The following is a 17,988-nucleotide window of genomic DNA, read 5'->3' as shown; positions in this document are numbered from 1 at the left end:
AAAGATCATAACTAACGCCTCCACTATTTCTTCAGCTATCTCCTTTAGAACTCTAGGATGTAGCCCATCTGGGCCCGGAGATTTATCAATTTTCAGACCTTTTAGTTTCTCTAGCACTTTCTCCTTTGTGATGGCAACCATATTCAACTCTGCCCCCTGACTTTCCTGAATTGTTGGGATATTACTCATGTCTTCTACTGTGAAGACTGACGGAAAGTACTTATTAAGTTCCTCAGCTATTTCCTTGTCTCCCATCACTAGATTACCAGCGCCATTTTGGAGCGGCCCAATGTCTACTTTTGCCTCCCGTTTGTTTTTAATGTATTTAAAGAAACTTTTACTATCATTCCTAATGTTACTGGCTAGCCTACCTTCATATTTGATCCTCTCCTTCCTTATTTCTCTCTTTGCTATCCTCTGTTTGTTTTTGCAGCCTTCCCAATCTTCTGACTTTCCACTACTCTTTGCCACATTATAGGCTCTCTCTTTTGCCTTGATGCATTCCCTGACTTCCTTTGTCAGCCATGGCTGCCTAATCCTCCCTCTGATAACCTTTCTTTTCTTTGGGATGAACCTCTGCACTGTGTCCTCAATTACTCCCAGAAACTGACCTCCTGCCAGCGGGCGACCCAGAAACTCCAGGGTGGAAGCGAGACTCCAGAGGTGGACTTCCTGGGGAAGACAAACAAATGATTGTGAGGGGTCTCGTTCGTGGCCGTACAGAGGAGCGACCTAATGGAGTGCAGGGCATCGGGTAGGACCTCCTGCCAGCGGGCGACCCAGAAACTCCAGAAACTCCATAAAGTCCTCTCCCTCTAATCCCCTTTAAACAGAGTTTACAAATCTATCACCGTCAGTACAGGATAGAAATTCAGAACAGACAATTCTGTTTTTTATGGAAAATAATTTCTCCTTTCATTCCCCCCGGAATCTATAAATTCTGTCCCACACACTGCTCCCCCTTTGCTCATTGCTCCAGTTTGACTCAGTTTGTGGGTGAATCCCACTCCTTCACTTTAAATCTGCACAATAATTCATCTCACAACAACAAATCAATGACTTTATCAGTCATTATCAGTGATTGAAAGAATCATCTTTGTCCAAGTGTGGAAAACAGAAATCCAGCGGTTAGTTCAGAGCTTTCTTCTCCACAGGTCTGTTCCAACAAGCCTGAATCTTGTTGAATTTTCCAGACTCACTCACTCAGTAAGGGATCAGATCTCATGGAACTATGGCCAAGCTGTGTCTATCTGGGTAACATTAACAGTCACTCACTAAGTAATCAGATCTCTCTGAACTATGAAAAAAGCTGTGTTTGTCTGAGTTACATTCATGCAGACTTTCTCATTTAGTGAGGGGTCAAATTTCACTGAATTCTGACACAAGCTATGTCTATCTGAGTTACCTTTTAAAAAAAATTAATAGAGTTCCCAATTCATCTTTACCAATTAAGGGGCAACTTTAGGGTGGCCAATCACCTAACCCGCACATCTTTGGGTTGCGGGTGGAAACCCACGCAGACACTGGGAGAAAGGGGGTGGTTTAGCACAGTGGGCTGAACAGCTGGCTTGTAATGCAGAACAAGGCCAGCAGCGCGGGTTTAATTCACGTACCGGCCTCCCCGAACAGGCGCCAGAATGTGGCGACTAGGGGCTTTTTACAGTAACTTCATTGAAGCCTATTTGTGACAATAAGTGATTATGATTATTAATGTGCAAACTCCACACGGACAGTAACCCAGGGCCGTGAGGCAACAGTGCTAACCACTGTGCCACAGCGCAGCGATCCGAGTTACATTTATACAGATTCGCTCAATGGTCAGATCTCACTTAACTCAAACAACTAATATTGAAAGAACTTTAACTTGATAAAATGTCCCATGGATTTCACAGGAACATCAGGACATATTTGTTCAGATGACCAAAAAGAGGTCAGTTATGGAGTGTCTTAAAGGCAGAAAGTGAAGTAGAAAGCTGGAGACGTTTATGGAGGAAATTCCAGAGCTCAGGCTCCAGTCAGCTGAAGGCATGGCCACCAATGATGGAGTGATTAAAATCCGGGATGAGGACATCAGGTGTGTGTGGGCCCCATCGCACAGGCTCAAAGCCAAAATCTGATCTTTGGAACAGAGTTTAACAATTCCTGGGATAGACATCTTGTAAAAATCTTTGTTTACTGATAACAGAAATAGTTAGGAACACCTGAGCCCTCCTGTGTGCTCGATGGGGATTGACTTTAACAGTATTCAAATCCTCCGGATTTCAGAATTAGAACAAGAATCTGTTTCTCCAGACATAAAACAATATATAAATACAGAAAAGCTGAATAGAACAAACACACTGAAATGCACAACAGGTCAATGATCATCAGAAAACAATTAATTAATAGTTGGGTTTGAGGGAGCTGTTTTGGTGTTTTGGTAAATGGTGCAGGACCTGATTTTCATCGGGGTCAATTTTCAACAGTAAATGAGCTGGAGTGGATACAGGCATCATTATAAAGATTGAAATATTTGGTATTAGTGAGGAGAAGCACACTGATGCAGTCATTAGCACTGATGCTTCACAGCGCCGCGGACCCGGGTTTGACCCAGCCACGGGTCACTGTCCATGTGGAGTTTGCAGATTCTCCCCGTGTCTGCGTGGGTCTCAACCAAAAAGATGTGCAGGGTAGGTGAACTGGCAATGCTAAATTGCCCCAGATTGGAAAAAAAGAATTGGGTACTCTAAATGTTTTTTAAAAGTAATACATCCTGGGGTTAAATATGACACAGAGATTGTGACGTGTTTGATTCAACCTCAGACAGGTGGCAGGGAGAGGGATGGACTCAGTAGTTAGGGAATGGAATTTGTCATGGTGACCGAAGACAAAATCTTCCCAATTTTTAATGGGAGGAAATTTCTGCTCATCCAGCAGTTTGATAATTTAGTAACAGTGGAGAGGGATGGTATTGAGGTAGGGCTGGATATTGTCAGCCTACCTGTGAACAATAACTTGCTTTCGGATGATCTCACCTAGTGGCAGAAAGATGGCCCAAGAGTAGAGAGGGAACCGTGACCAAACCATGGCTTGCAGGGGAAATTTCAAAAAGTATTAGATTCAAAGAAGGGGCATACAAATTAGCTATAAAAAACAATAGACATGAGGATTGAGCACAGTTTAAAATACAGCAAAGGTGGACCAAAGGATTGATTAAGAAGGGGAAAATACAATATGAAAATAAGCTGCAGGGAACATAAAACTGACTGTAAACGTTTCATTAGGTATGTAAAGAAAAAAGAAAAAGATAAAAACGAACCCCTTAGTCATAAATGGGAGAATTCATAACGGGGAACAAAGAAATGGCTGAGGTACAAAATATGTACCTTCCTTCCGTTTTCACAAAGGAAGAAAGGATAATGTACCAGAAGTTCTGTAATTACAATCCTGAAGAATCTGTTTCTAACTTTTAGACTACATCATCTATTTCTAGACTACCTGACAATGGAAATAAGCTCTATTTATCCCCTGCTCCTCTTAATATGCTTGATTTTGTTGTTACCGTCACTGCTAATTACACCCAGAACAGAACCATGTTCAGTTCGAAAGCTGAGATTTTTTTCTACTGATGTTAATATTCTGCACGTTCTCCTCGTGTCTGCGTGGGTTTTGTCTGGGTGCTCTGGTTTCCTCCCACAAGTCCCGAAAGACGGATTGTTATCACTAAGGAGGTAGTGATGGGCAAGCTAATGGGGCTAAAGGTAGACAAGTCAAGGGGGGGTTGTTGGGTTGCGGGTATAGGGTGGATACGTGGGTTTGAGTAGGGTGATCATTGTTCGGCACAACATCGAGGGCCGAAGGGCGTGTTCTGTGCTGCACTGTTCTATGTTCTCCTGGCCCTGATGGAATGCATCTCAGAGTGGCTAGGGAAATTGCAGATGCACTAGTGATAATTTACCGAAATTCACTAGACTCTGGGGTGCTCCCGGTAGATTGGAAATTAGCAAACGTGACACCACTGTTTAAAAAACGAGGCAGGCAGAAAGCAGGAAATTATAGGCCAGTGAGATTAACTTCGGTAGTAGGAAAGATGCTGGAATCTATCATCAATGAAGAAATTGCGAGGCATCTGGATAGAAATTGTCCCATTGGGCAGACGCAGCATGGGTTCATAAAGGGTAGGTCGTGCCTAACTAATTTAGTGGAATTTATTGAGGACATTACCAGTGCAATAGATAATGGGGAGCCAATGGATGTGGTATATCTGGATTTCCAGAAAGCCTTTCACAAGGTGCCACACAAAATGTTGCTGCATAAGATAAAGATGCATGGCATTAAGGGTAAAGTAGTAGCATGGATAGAGGATTGGTTAATTAATAGAAAGCAAAGAGTGGGGATTAATGGGTGTTTCTCTGGTTGGCAATCAGTAGCTAGTGGTGTCCCTCAGGGATCCGTGTTGGGCCCACAATTTACATAGATGATTTGGAGTTGGGGACCAAGGGCAATGTGTCCAAGTTTGCAGATGACACTAAGATGAGTGGTAAAGCGAAAAGTGCAGAGGATAATGGAAGTCTGCAGAGGGATTTGGATAGGTTAAGTGAATGGGCTAGGGTCTAACAGGTGGAATACAATGTTGACAAATGTGAGGTTATCCATTTTGGTAGGAATAACAGCAAACGGGATTATTATTTAAACGGTAAAATATTAAAGCATGCCGCTGTGCAGAGAGACTTGGGTGTGCTAGTGCATGAGTCACAGAAGGTTGGTTTACAGGTGCAACAGGTGATTAATTTTGTCCTTCATTGCTAGAGGGGTGGAGATTAAGACTAGGGAGGTTATGTTGCAATTATATAAGGTGTTAGTGAGGCCACACCTGGAGTATTGTGTTCAGTTTTGGTCTCCTTACTTGAGAAAGGACGTACTGGTACTGGAGGGTGTGCAGAGGAGATTCACTAGGTTAATCCCAGAGCTGAAGGGGTTGGATTATGAGGAGAGGTTGAGTAGACTGGGACTGTACTCGTTGGAATTTAGAAGGATGAGGGGGGATCTTATAGAAACATTTAAAATTATGAAGGGAATAGATAGGATAGATGCGGGCAGGTTGTTTCCACTGGCGGGTGAAAGCAGAACTAGGGGACATAGTCCTAAAATAAGGTACTTCCCCTTATTTGAGGCTGAGTTTAGGAGGAACGTCTTCACCCAAAGAGTTGTGAATCTATGGAATTCCTTGCCCAGTGAAGCAGTTGAGGCTCCTTCATTACATGTTTTTAAGGTAAAGATAGATAGTTTTTTGAAGAATAAAGGGATTAAGAGTTATGGTGTTCAGGGCCGGGAAAGTGGAGCTGAGTCCAAAAAAGATCAGCCATTGAATGGCGGAGCAGGCTCGAAGGGCCAGATGGCCTACTCCTGCTCCTTGTCCTTATGTTCTTATATTTGGACATTCTGAATTCTCCCTCTGTGTACCCGAACAGACGCCAGATTGTGGCGACTAGGGGCTTTTCACAGTAACTTCATTGCAGTGTTAATGTAAGCCTACTTGTCACAATAAAGATTGTTATTATATGAGGAGGAATTTCTTCTCTCAGAGTAATGAACCCATGGAATTCTTTATCGCAGAGGGCTATAGAGGCTGGATTATCAAGTATGCTCAAGGGTGAGATTGGCAGTTTTTTAATCAGTTGAGGAACCAAGGGTTGGAGGCACGGAGGCACTGCTGTCTCATGGCATTTTGGATCCAGGTTCGATACTAGCCCCAGGTCACTCTCAGTGTGGTGTTTGCATATTCCTCCCATGTCTGCATGGGCCTCACCTCCACAACCCAAAAAGATGTGCAGGGTAGGTGGATTGGCCACGCTAAAATTGCCCCATAATTGAAAAAAAGAATTGGTTACTCTAAATTTATTTTCAAAAAGAAATCAAGGGTTATGGGAATTAGACGGAAAGTGGAGTTCAGGATTATTGCATCGACCAGTCATGATCTCTCTAAATCTGAATGGTACAGCAAACCTGATGAGCCGAATGACCTACTTCTGTTCCTAACCCTTATAAGAACATAAGAACTAGGAGCAGGAGTAGGCCATCTGGCCCCTCGCGCCTGCTCCGCCATTCAATTAGATCATGGCTGATCTTTTGTGGACTCAGCTCCACTTTCCGGCCCGAACACCATAACCCTTAATCCCTTTATTCTTCAAAAAACTATCTATCTTTACCTTAAAAACATGTAATGAAGGAGCCTCAACTGCTTCACTGGGCAAGGAATTCCATAGATTCACAACCCTTTGGGTGAAGAAGTTTCTCCTAAACTCAGTCCTAAATCTACTTCCCCTTATTTTGAGGCTATGGAATAACAATGCACACGGAGTTCCTGCTCCATTTTCCAACAACCTGACCCCATCACCCGACTCAATGCCCCTATCACCCAACACTCTGGCTCCATACCCCGACACTCTGGCTCCATCTCCCGACACTCTGGCTCCATCCCCCGACACTCTGGCTCCATCCCCTGACACTCTGGCTCCATCCCCCGACACTCTGGCTCCATCCCCCGACACTCTGGCTCCATCTCCCGACACTCTGGCTCCATCTCCCGACACTCTGGCTCCATCTCCCGACACTCTGGCTCCACCTCCCGACACTCTGGCTCCACCTCTCGACACTCTGGCTCCACCTCCCGACACTCTGGCTCCACCTCCCGACACTCTGGCTCCACCTCCCGACACTCTGGCTCCACCTCCTGACACTCTGGCTCCACCTCCCGACACTCTGGCTCCATCTCCCGACACTCTGGCTCCATCTCCCGACACTCTGGCTCCATCTCCCGACACTCTGGCTCCATACCCTGACACTCTGGCTCCATACCCTGACACTCTGGCTCCATACCCCGACACCCTGGCTCCATACCCCGACACTCTGGCTCCATACCCCGACACTCTGGCTCCATCTCCCGACACTCTGGCTCCATCTCCTGACACAACACTCCCATCTCCCGACACAACACATACATTTCCTGACACACCTTCCCCATCTCCAGGCACACTGCACCCAACCTCTGGCACACTGACCCTATCTCCCAACACTCTGCTGCCCCCGCATCTCTTGACCACTGCCGCTATCTCCTGATAGACCAACCCCATCTCGTGACATACAGCCTGAGCAGCCTATCTCCACCACTGCTGCAGCCACACAAGAGTATTGTGTCGAGCCACAGGAAAGGACTGGGATGAAATTGAAATGCAACTAGTATCTGTACAAGGAGCTTTGACAAATAGAAAGGTTCCTTTTTTAACCAAAACAGCCAAACTGTATCAATCAGAATTGCTTGCAACTATTGACCATCCCTGCATCCCTTGGGCCAGCTGACCCTTTCACTGGCTTCATTTTGAATGTCAGTCCAGGCTGGGAGCCATTGGGTAAATGAGTGGTTCGGAGGACTGTTCAGCTCACAGGTTGGGGGGGATAGTGCTGGTATTGGGAAATATTCAACCTGATGGCGTTCCACCTCAGTGACCACTAATTTATCATTTTTGTTTTCCAAGTAAGAGGCAATTTAGTATGGTAAATCCACCTACCCAGAACAACTTTGGGTTGTGGGGGTGAGGTCCATGTAGACACGGGGAGAATGTGCAAACTCCACACAGAGAGTGACCCAGGGCCTGGGTTGAATCTGGGTGCTGGCTAACCACTGCACCACTGTGCCGCCCTCAACTGATCACTTTGTACTGATTATTGACCCACTGTGTATTTCCCCAGATGTTCTTTTCAGTTTTTTTTTACATCAACAAAAACATATTTTTGCTGTAATAATGAAATTGCGGTAATTTCAAATCTGTTAAAATGCAATCTATTGTGAAACTCTTGGAAAGCATCATTATGTTAAAAGCATCAATAAATATATAAATATATAAATACAATTGATCCAATATAAATGAAAGAAAAATACAGGTTCAGGCTTGGCAAGGGGAAACTTTAGAGACACTTTGTCCTGGTGGGCTAGTGGGAGGAAGCAGCAGAGGCAGCTGATCAGATTATCTCACTCTTAGTGAGAAAGAAACTCCATGAGCTCCTTATACTTGGTGGAGGTGAGGATGGACGAGACCGGGGAAAGTAAGTGCCCTTGAAAAGAAAACAAGTTCTATTCAAGACATTAAAAACACACAACACACTGGACGTCAAACAAAACTGATTTATTTTACATCCATCCAGCACATTATCCACTAAATGTGGGCGAGAGTTTACCAACATCAGCAAAAACAGATCGCAATAAACATTCCCGTACCAGCTTCCCCGGACAGGCGCCGGAATGTGGCGACTAGGGGCTTTTCACAGTAACTTCATTGAAGCCTACTCGTGACAATAAGCGATTTTCATTTCATTTTCATTTCACATCGTTCAGACCTGGACCTGATTAACAGCAAATTCCTATCACAGTAGTGATATGTGCACTCGCTGGTGTCTCAGCAAGTTGGAGGACTGAGTGAATCCCTTCCCACACTTGGAGCAGGTGTACGGTCTCTCCCCAGTGTGAACTCGCTGATGTACTGTGAGTTCAGATGATCTCCTGAACCCAGACCCACAGTGAGAGCACATGAATGGCCTCTCATCAGTGTGAACACGTTGATGCGTAGCCAGCTTCGCAGAACTTTTGTAACATTTCCCACAATCTGGGCATTTAAAAGGTCTCTCTCCGTTGTGAACTCGCTGATGTGTCAGTAGGCTGGACGACTGGGTAAATTCCTTCCCACACTGGGAGCAGGTGAAAGGTCTCTCTCCAGTGTGACTGCGCTGATGTTTGGTGAGGTCAGATGTTCGTCTGAAGCCAGTCCCGCAGTGAGAGCACCTGAATGGTCTCTCCTCAGTGTGAACACGTTGATGGGATACGAGTTCCCCGGAACTTTTATAGCACTTCCCACAGCTTGGACATTTAAAAGGTCTCTCATTTGTGTGACTTAGTTGGTGTTTCAGCAGGTGGGATGACTGAGCGAATCCCTTCCCACATTCAGAGCAGGTGAACGGTCTCTCCCCAGTATGACTACGCCAATGAATTTCCAGCTCAGACGGACATGTGAATCCCTTCCCACAGTCCCCACATTTCCACGGTTTCTCCCCAGTATGACTGCGCTTGTGTTTTGACAAGCCAAATGATCGGCTGAAGCTTCTTCCACATACAGAACATGTGTACATTTTTTCCCCACTGCAAACGGTACTTTTTCCTTCCATGTTCAAAATTCAAATAACTTCAGGTTATGATCAATTGGGTGACTCGTTTGTTTCCCAACTGCAAATTCTCCCCTTCTCCCCTGTGAAATTCATTTAAAACAGAAATAAGTGAGCGAGGGAGAACCGACAAAAAACCGACAAAAGCAGGATATGAAATTTAGCTGAATTAGTCTGGAAATCTGTGGGGCCAGTAATAGGAAAAGGGATCATGAAAAGTGTTGGATTGTTGTAAAAACATAACTGGTTCACTGAAGACTCTGCCCTCTGAGAGGTGCTGAGAGTTCGGAGGCTGAACGTGAAGGAGAAAGATTTTGTATATCTATGAAATACAAATTTTTGTTACTGATTTGAACAAACGTCGTCGTTCTGTCTCAGCAATAAGATATTGTAACTCTAAAAGTGTGAGGAAGTTTGATGGATAAGTTGTTCCCATTCCTCCATTGAAAACGTGAACTTTGCCCCACACAACCATGACGGTCGCGCATGCGCTTTGTCGCACTTTGCCCGCTGACGACAAAGCGTCACTTTTCATGAGGGGAAAAAACTGCGCTCCGCTCCCTGTAAACGGAGCAAACGGAATCCGTTATGGATTTTTACAGATTACACAACATGTTTACGAAATTTCTCCGTCCACCCAGTGGATTCATCTCACCTTTTCTCTCGTCTTTTTTACGCTCACCTATTTCGATTCGGAGAACGAAGTGCCCATTCATGGCCAATATTCCCATTACGCATGCTCCACCTTCACTCCGGCTCCGCCCCTCATTCACTCTGATTGGTTGGAGGACCATCTTCTCCTGCTCGGTCCTCCAGTCCTGACCCTTCTTCCTATTGGTCCAGAGTTGCCGTCAATCAGCTGGCGTTGTGACGGTTGAAAATTGACAGCATTTTCTGTTTGGGAATTAGAGCTGAAGATGGATGGTCAGTTGCACTCTGTCTGGGGAGGGGGATTCACACTAATTTCTCTTGCACACTGATTATGACCTTTACTTTACATGAGGAAGTCCCCGCTTCAATCCACCTGCAAAAACTTTGTGTTTCAAATTGTTACTGAGGAGGAATTAACAGGGAGTTTAGTTTCATGTTGAACAGGGGGACAGTTATTGTCTCATTCTTTCAAAGCTCCTTCTACACCTTTAAATAGGGATCGATAAGTTGGGGAAAGCTGATCTGCTGTGATCTTAAAACATGCTGCAGATGCTGCAAATTCCACCTGAAAAATGACCTGGAGGAGGGCATAGAAGGATGGGTGAGTAAATTTGCAGATGACACTCAAGTCGGTGGAGTTGTGGACAGTGCAGAAGGATGTTACAAGTTACAGAGGGACATAGATAAGCTGCAAAGCTGGGCTGACAGGTGGCAAATGGAGTTTAATGCAGAAAAGTGTGAGGTGATTCATTTTGGAAGGAAGAACAGGAATACAGAGTACTGGGCTAATGGTAAGATTCTTGGTAGTGTGGATGAGCAGAGAGATCTCGGTGTCCATGTTCATAGATCCCTGAAAGTTGCCACCCAGGTTGAGAGGGTGTTAAGAAGGCGTACGGTGTGTTAGCTTTTATTGGTAGAGGAATTGAGTTTCGGAGCCATGAGGTCATGTTGCAGTTGTACAAAACTCTGGTGTGGCCACATTTGGAGTATTGCGTGCAGTTCGCGTCGCCACATTGTAGGAAGGATGTGGAAGCATTGGAAAGGGTACAGAGGAGATTAACAAGGATGTTGCCTGGTATGGAGGGAAGATCTTATGAGGAAAGGCTGAAAGACTTGAGGCTGTTTTCGTTAGAGAGAAGAAGGTGACTTAATTGAGGCATACAAGATGATCAGAGGATTAGATAGGGTGGACATTGAGAGCCTTTTTCCTCGGATGGTGATGTCTAGCATAAGGGGACATAGCTTTAAATTGAGGGGAGATAGATATAGGACAGATGTTAGAGGTGCGTTCTTTACTCAGGGAGTAGTAAGGGCGTGGAATGCCCTGCCTGCAACAGTAGTGGACTCGCCAACACTAAACGCATTCAGATGTCATTGGATAGGCATATGGACGATAAGGGAATAGTGTAGAGGGACTTTAGAGTGGTTTCACAGGACGGCGCAACATCGAGGGCCGAAGGGCCTGTACTGCGCTGTAATGTTCTATGTTCTACGTTCTAACAGAAAATGTAGGAACAGCTTCGTTGAGAGGGAAACGGAGTGAATGCTTCACGTTGCTGACATTTTATCCAAACTGGAAGGATTGAAAAATAAATGAAAATCGCTTATTGTCACAAATAGGCTTCAATTAAGTTACTGTGAAAAGCCCCTAGTCACCACATTCCGGCGCCTGTTCGGGGAGGCTGGTACTCGAATTAGAGATTTAGTCGTTTAAAAAACAAGTACAGAGTCGGGGACGAAAGAACAAAATGTCTTGTGTTAGATGGAAGGCTGGAGTGATTAAGTGACAGAGGGCCTGATGGTGCAAGGGAACAGTGAGTGATAAGAACATAAGAACTAGGAGCAGGAGTAGGCCATCTGGCCCCTTGAGCCTGCTCCGCCATTCAATGGCTGATCTTTTTTGGACTCAGCTCCACTTTCCCGGCCCGAACACCATAACCCTTAATCCCTTTATTCTTCAAAAAACTATCTATCTTTATCTTAAAAACATTTAATGAAGGAGCCTCAACTGCTTCACTGGGCAAGGAATTCTATAGATTCACATCCCTTTGGGTGAAGAAGTTCCTCCTAAGCTCAGCCCTAAATTTACTTCCCCTTATTTTGAGGCTATGCCCCCTAGTTCGGCTTTCACCCGCCAGTGGAAACAACCTGTCCGCATCTGTCCTATCTATTCCCTGCATAATTTTATACGTTTCAATAAGATCACCCCCCCCCCCCCCCCCCCCAGGAGACAGGAGCCAGGAGACAGGAGACTGAACCATGTGTGGGACCTTTCTTTTATAGGTCCCAGGGGGTCCGCACCCCTTTAGGCGGACTCCCTTACCTGCTTGGAATCGATTGGGTCTCTTCCCAATCGATATGTTTGAACCCCCCAATCATAGGGCAGTTCCTCGGTCACTGGGGCGGTTCTTGGGACCTATTGTTTTGGGCTTCTCTGGCGCCACAGGGTCTGGCCTTCCATAGAATGTATCGATTTGTGCTTAACTTGTGTCCATTGTATCTGGGACTCGCCCGGTATTGCCTCATTAGTATGTTAACTGGTTTCCTTTCACAGTGCTGTCTGGTCTCTGCAACAGTCAAAACCGGTTTCTGCAGTCGTCCCAATACACAATCGCCTTGCAAGCTGCTTGCTTTCCAACATGTCCATTTTCCCTGCATTCCTTGCAATCTTCCATTTTGTGTTGGGCAGTGGCCACCCCAGGTGGCTACACCCTTCAGCTCTGGAATTAACCCAGTGAATCTCTGCAGACCCTCCAGTGCCAGTATGTCCTTTCTCAGGTAAGGAGACCAAAACTGAACACATTACTCCAGGTGTGGCCTCACTAACACCTTATAAATTGCAACATAACCTCCCTAGTCTTAGAACATAGAACAGTACAGCTCAGAACAGGCCCTTCGGCCCTCGATGTTGTGCCGAGCAATGATCACCCTACTTAACCCCACGTAACCCGTATACCCGTAACCCAACAATCCCCCCATTAACCTTACACTACGGGCAATTTAGCATGGCCAATCCACCTAACCCGCACATCTTTGGACTGTGGGAGGAAACCGGAGCACCCGGAGGAAACCCACACACACACGGGGAGGACGTGCAGACTCCACACAGACAGTGACCCAGCCGGGAATCGAACCTGGGACCCTGGAGCTGTGAAGCATTGATGCTAACCACCATGCTACCGTGAGGCCATCCCTCGTGGCCCGTTAAACCATCCCTCTAGCAATGAAGGACAAAATTCCAGTTGCATTCTTCTGATGAGAAGTAAATCAAATAATTGGAAGAAACAAGAGACGTGCAGAGGAGGGATAAGTGCTCACAGCAGGACCTAATGACTTAAAAATAGGTGATTCTGATCTGAAATTGGTGAAATTAATGTTGAATCTGGAACGTGTAAAGTGTCCCATCAATGCTTAGCTGCTGTTTCTCGAGTTTCCATTGAGCTTCATTGGGACAGTCACATTTGCGGGGTGAACGGTGATGTTCCACAAAACAGTCACCCAATTGCGATTTAGTATCCTCAGTGTAGAGCGACCACATTGTGAACATTGAATACACAATACAGAATTTGAAGAAGTAAATCTCTGTCACTTGAAAAGATTGTGGCCCTTCAATGTGGGAAAGAAGTAAGTGACAGTGAACATTTTCAATAACTCCGTATCAGGAGCTCATGTTTTATCACAGTGATCTTGGCTGGTAGGGCACGGTGCCACAGTGGTTAGCATTGTTGCTTCACAGCGCTAGGCTCCCGGGTTCGATTCCCGCTTGGGTCTGTGCGGAGTCTGCACGTTCTCCTTATGCCTGCGTGGGTTTCCTCTGGGTGTTCCTGTTTCCTCCCACAACCCAAAAGACATGCATATTAGGTGAATTGGACATTCTGAATTCTCCCTCTGTGCACCCGAACATATGCCGGAATGTGGCGACTCGAGACTTTTCACAATATATTCATTGGTTAATTAATAGAAAGCAAAGAGTTGGGATAAATGGGTGTTTCTCTGGTTGGCAATCAGTAGCTAGTGGTGTCCCTCAGGGATCCGTGTTGGGCCCACAATTGTTCACAATTTACATAGATGATTTGGAGTTGGGGACCAAGGGCAATGTGTCCAAGTTTGCGGATGACACTAAGATGAGTGGTAAAGCGAAAAGTGCAGAGGATACTGGAAGTCTGCAGAGGGATTTGGATAGGTTAAGTGAATGGGCTAGGGTCTGGCAGATGGAATACAATGTTGACAAATGTGAGGTTATCCATTTTGGTAGGAATAACAGCAAACGGGATTATTATTTAAACGATAAAATATTAAAGCATGCCGCTGTTCAGAGAGACTTGGGTGTGCTAGTGCATGAGTCACAGAAGGTTGGTTTACAAGTGCAACAGGTGATTAAGAAGGCAAATGGAATTTTGTCCTTCATTGCTAGAGGGATGGAGTTTAAGACTAGGGAGGTTATGTTGCAATTGTATAAGGTGTTAGTGCGGCCACACCTGGAGTATTGTGTTCAGTTTTGGTCTCCTTACTTGAGAAAGGATGTACTGGCGCTGGAGGGTGTGCAGAGGAGATTCACTAGGTTAATCCCAGAGCTGAAGGGGTTGGATTATGAGGAGAAGTTGAGTAGACTGGGACTGTACTCGTTGGAATTTAGAAGGATGAGGGGGGGATCTTATAGAAACATTTAAAATTATGAAGGGAATAGATAGGATAGATGCGGGCAGGTTGTTTCCACTGGCGGGTGACAGCAGAACTAGGGGACATAGCCTCAAAATAAGGGGAAGTAGATTTAGGACTGAGTTTAGGAGGAACTTCTTCACCCGAAGGGTTGTCAATCTATGGAATTCCTTGCCCAGTGAAGCAGTTGAGGCTCCTTCATTACATGTTTTTAAGGTAAAGATAGATAGTTTTTTGAAGAATAAAGGGATTAAGGGTTATGGTGTTCGGGCCGGAAAGTGGAGCTGAGTCCACAAAAGATCAGCCATGATCTAATTGAATGGCGGAGCAGGCTCGAGCGGCCAGATGGCCTACTCCTGCTCCTAGTTCTTATGTTCTTATGTTCTTATTGCGGTGTTAATGTAAGCCTACTTGTGACAATGATAAAGATTATTATTATGATTGTGGGTGCTGTAGTTTTTTCACCTATCTCTGATCTTATCAAGAAGCTTTTTTAAAATTAATTTACAGAATGTGGGCGTCACTGGTTCGGCCAGCATTTATTGTCCATCCCTAGTTGCCCTTCAGCTGGTGTGGGAAGAAGTACTTGGTTAGTAAAATGCAGTCACTGAGAGAGTGATAATGATACTTTGTAAATCAAGGGTCAGTGACATTCGATCCCTTACCGGGTGAGTCAGACAATGAAAATGTAACTCGTGTAATCACAGCTACTGCAAATGATGACAATGGTGACAATGAGATAGACATCAGGGGCGCGATTCTCCGATGTCACCCTGGTTGGGAGAATAGCGGGCAGCACCAGTTTTTCACGCGACGCCGGTCCGACACGTTCCCGCGATTCTCCCAAACGGCCAAATCGCTTCCGTCGTGTTCCGCGCGGCAAAACCCGAATAATCGCCCGAGGCACCCAAAATGGCGATTCTCCAGAATTCTCCGCTATTCTCCGGCACGGATGGGCCGAAGTCCCGACGGTGTGAACTGGGGTCACGCCGTCGCCGTCCACACCTGCTTTTAATAGTCGGCAGCCAGTCGTGCTGGCTGACGAGCAGTGAGGAGGTGAGCGGACCGTCCCGGAGTCTCCGCAGACTGAGGGGGGGGGGGGGGAGGGGGGGGGGGGGAGGGAGTAGTGGGGGGGAAGAGGATGTAGTGGGAGGGGGGAGAAGAGGGAGTAGTAGGAGGGGGGGAGAGGGAGCGAGTAGTGGGGGAGGGGGCGAGGAAGTTCAGTAGTGGGGAGGACGAGGAGGAGTGAGTAGGGGACAGTGAGTAGCTGGGGTGAGGAGGGAAGGTAGCTGGGGGGGGGGAGAGGACGTAAAGTTTAGTGGGGGGGGAGAGGGGTAGTGGGGGGGAGAGGAGTAGTGAGGGGGGAGGGAGTGAGTAGGGGGGGGAGGGGAGTGAGTAGTGGGGGGGTAGGGGATGTAGTAGTGGAGGGGAGGCGAGTGGGCGAGTGAGTCAGTAGGGTGAGGGAGTAGTGCGGGAGGGGGAGTATGGGAGGGGGAGTAGGCTAGTAGTGGGGGGGAGAGGGAGGTAGTGAGGGGGAGAGGGACACGTGAGTAGCGGGATGGGGGGAGGAGTAGAGGGAGGTAGTAGTGGTGAGGGGAGAGGGATTGTGAGTAGTGGGAGGGGGAGAGGGAGTAGTGGGGGGAGGAGGGAGTGAGTAGCGGGAGGGGGAGAGGGAGTAGTGGGGGGGTGAGGGAGTGAGTAGTGGGAAGGGGGGAGTGGGAGTGAGTAGTGGGGGGGGGAGAGGGAGCGAGTAGTGGGAGGGGGAGAGGGAGTGAGTAGTGGGAAGGGGAGTGGGAGTGAGTAGTGGGAGGGGGAGAGGGAGTGAGTAGTGGGAGGGGGAGAGGAGTGAGTAGTGGGAGGGGGAAGAGGGAGTAGTAGTGGGAGGGGGATGAGGGAGTTAGTAGTGGGAGGGGAAGAGGGAGTGAGTAGTGGGAGGGGGGAAGAGGGAGTTAGTAGTGGGAGGGGGAAGAGGGAGGGAGTAGTAGTGGAGGGGAAGAGGGAGTGAGTAGTGGGAGGGGGGGAGGAGGGAGTGAGTAGTGGGAGGGGGAAGAGGGAGTGAGTAGTGGGAGGGGGTAGAGGGTGTGAGTAGTGGAGGGGGGAGAGGGAGTGAGTAGTGGGAGGGGGGAGAGGGAGTAGTGGAGGAGAGGGAGTAGTGGGGGGGATAAGGAGTGAGTAGTGGGGGGAGAGGGAGTAGTGGGGAGGAGAGGGAGTAGTGGGGGGAGGGAGTAGTGGGGGGGAGGGAGTAGTGGGAGGGGGGAGAGGCAGTGAGTAGTGGGAGGGGGAAGAGGGAGTGAGTAGTGGGAGGGGGAAGAGGGAGTGAGTAGTGGGAGGGGGGAGAGGCAGTGAGTAGTGGGAGGGGGAGAGGGAGTAGTGGGGGGGAGAGGGAGTAGTGGGGGGGAGAGGGAGTAGTGAGGGGGAGAGGGTGTAGTGGGGGGGAGGGAGTAGTGGGAGGGGGGGAGAGGCAGTGAGTAGTGGGAGGGGGAGAGGGAGTAGTGGGGGGGAGAGGGAGTAGTGGGGGGGGAGAGGGAGTATTGGGGGGGAGGGAGTAGTGAGAGGGAGTGAGTAGAGTGGGTTGTCTACCCCCGGATGCAACATCTCAGCCGCCCTGCCGTGGTAGGATGGTGACGAAGACACGGCCGCTGTTTGCCATGTGGCTGATGGGCACAGCCCACTGACGCACCGGTGAGGAGGACGTTGTTAACTGACCGTTGGACGCAGGAAGTGACCAGGGGTTAGGCTGGCCACGTGTCAGCGGTGCGACCAGGCCACCGGACACACTGGTATCCCGTGGCAGGCGGCTGCCGAGGTGTCGAATAACCTCCGTCTAACATGTTGTTTCTCTGCCCCCCCCCCCACCAACCTGCTGTAGGTGACCATAATGTATTCGAACCGAACGGCGATGTTCACCTCAGTGGTTGGGGCAGCTGCACTGCAGTTAGATATCCAGCAGCGTCCACAGTGACATTCCACAGTGGATGCAGGGGCAGCTGCAGCAGCAGAGGGAATGGCCGCGGAGTGGCCCGTCGTCGCTGTACAGGCCGCAGGCAGAAATGGCCCGTATGTTCAGGGGGATGCCGAGGGGAACATTGACCCTCAAACGCTGAGGACGGCACAGGATGCGGGCACTGATGTCGAGCAGCATGGGGAGGAGGAGGAGGAGGAGACATTGATGGTAGAGCCAGGGCGCCAGAGGCGACAATCGAGGCCTAGGGTGTTCCGTGACCGGATCTCTTTCGAGGCACTGCCGGACATCACCTGCAGGAGGAGCAGGGAGACGGTCGCACATAGGAGGAGGACACGCAATACCGGTTGCTATCAAGGTGACGGTGGCACTTAACTTCTATGCTACCGGTTCCTTCCAGTCTCCGAGCGGGGACCTATCCGGGATATCGCAGGCATCGGTCCACAGGTGCATCCGGGACGTGACCGACGCGCTGTTCGCCATCGCGGACCGCTACATAACCTTTCCTGAGGACCGAGCAAATC

The 17,988-nt window shown here is 47.9% G+C and overlaps 1 protein-coding gene across 4 annotated transcripts in view; it reads right to left on the bottom strand.

Moving 5' to 3' along the window:
* Nucleotides 1–9,939, bottom strand: part of LOC119951973 (gastrula zinc finger protein XlCGF17.1-like) — a 64,523-nt gene extending 54,584 nt beyond the window's left edge. Inside the window, exons 1-2 of one of the 4 annotated variants that reach the window (XR_005457730.1) lie at nt 9,848–9,933; nt 612–672 (exon numbers count right to left, since the gene is read on the bottom strand). Coding sequence is in view for 2 of the 4 variants with exons in the window: in XM_038775409.1 (XP_038631337.1) it covers nt 8,401–9,195 (795 nt within the window). In the remaining 2 variants the exon portion in view is untranslated. Of the gene's footprint in view, nt 1–611; nt 673–8,147; nt 9,276–9,847 lie in introns of those variants that run through there. The other 3 variants (XM_038775409.1, XM_038775410.1, XR_005457729.1) reach the window with 3 other exon arrangements.
* Nucleotides 9,940–17,988: the final 8,049 nt, after the last annotated feature.

The sequence above is a fragment of the Scyliorhinus canicula genome, chromosome 17 (genome assembly GCF_902713615.1).
Source record: "Scyliorhinus canicula chromosome 17, sScyCan1.1, whole genome shotgun sequence".
In the NCBI taxonomy this organism is placed as follows: Eukaryota; Metazoa; Chordata; class Chondrichthyes; order Carcharhiniformes; family Scyliorhinidae; genus Scyliorhinus; species Scyliorhinus canicula.
This window is presented reverse-complemented; position numbering and strand designations above follow the sequence as displayed.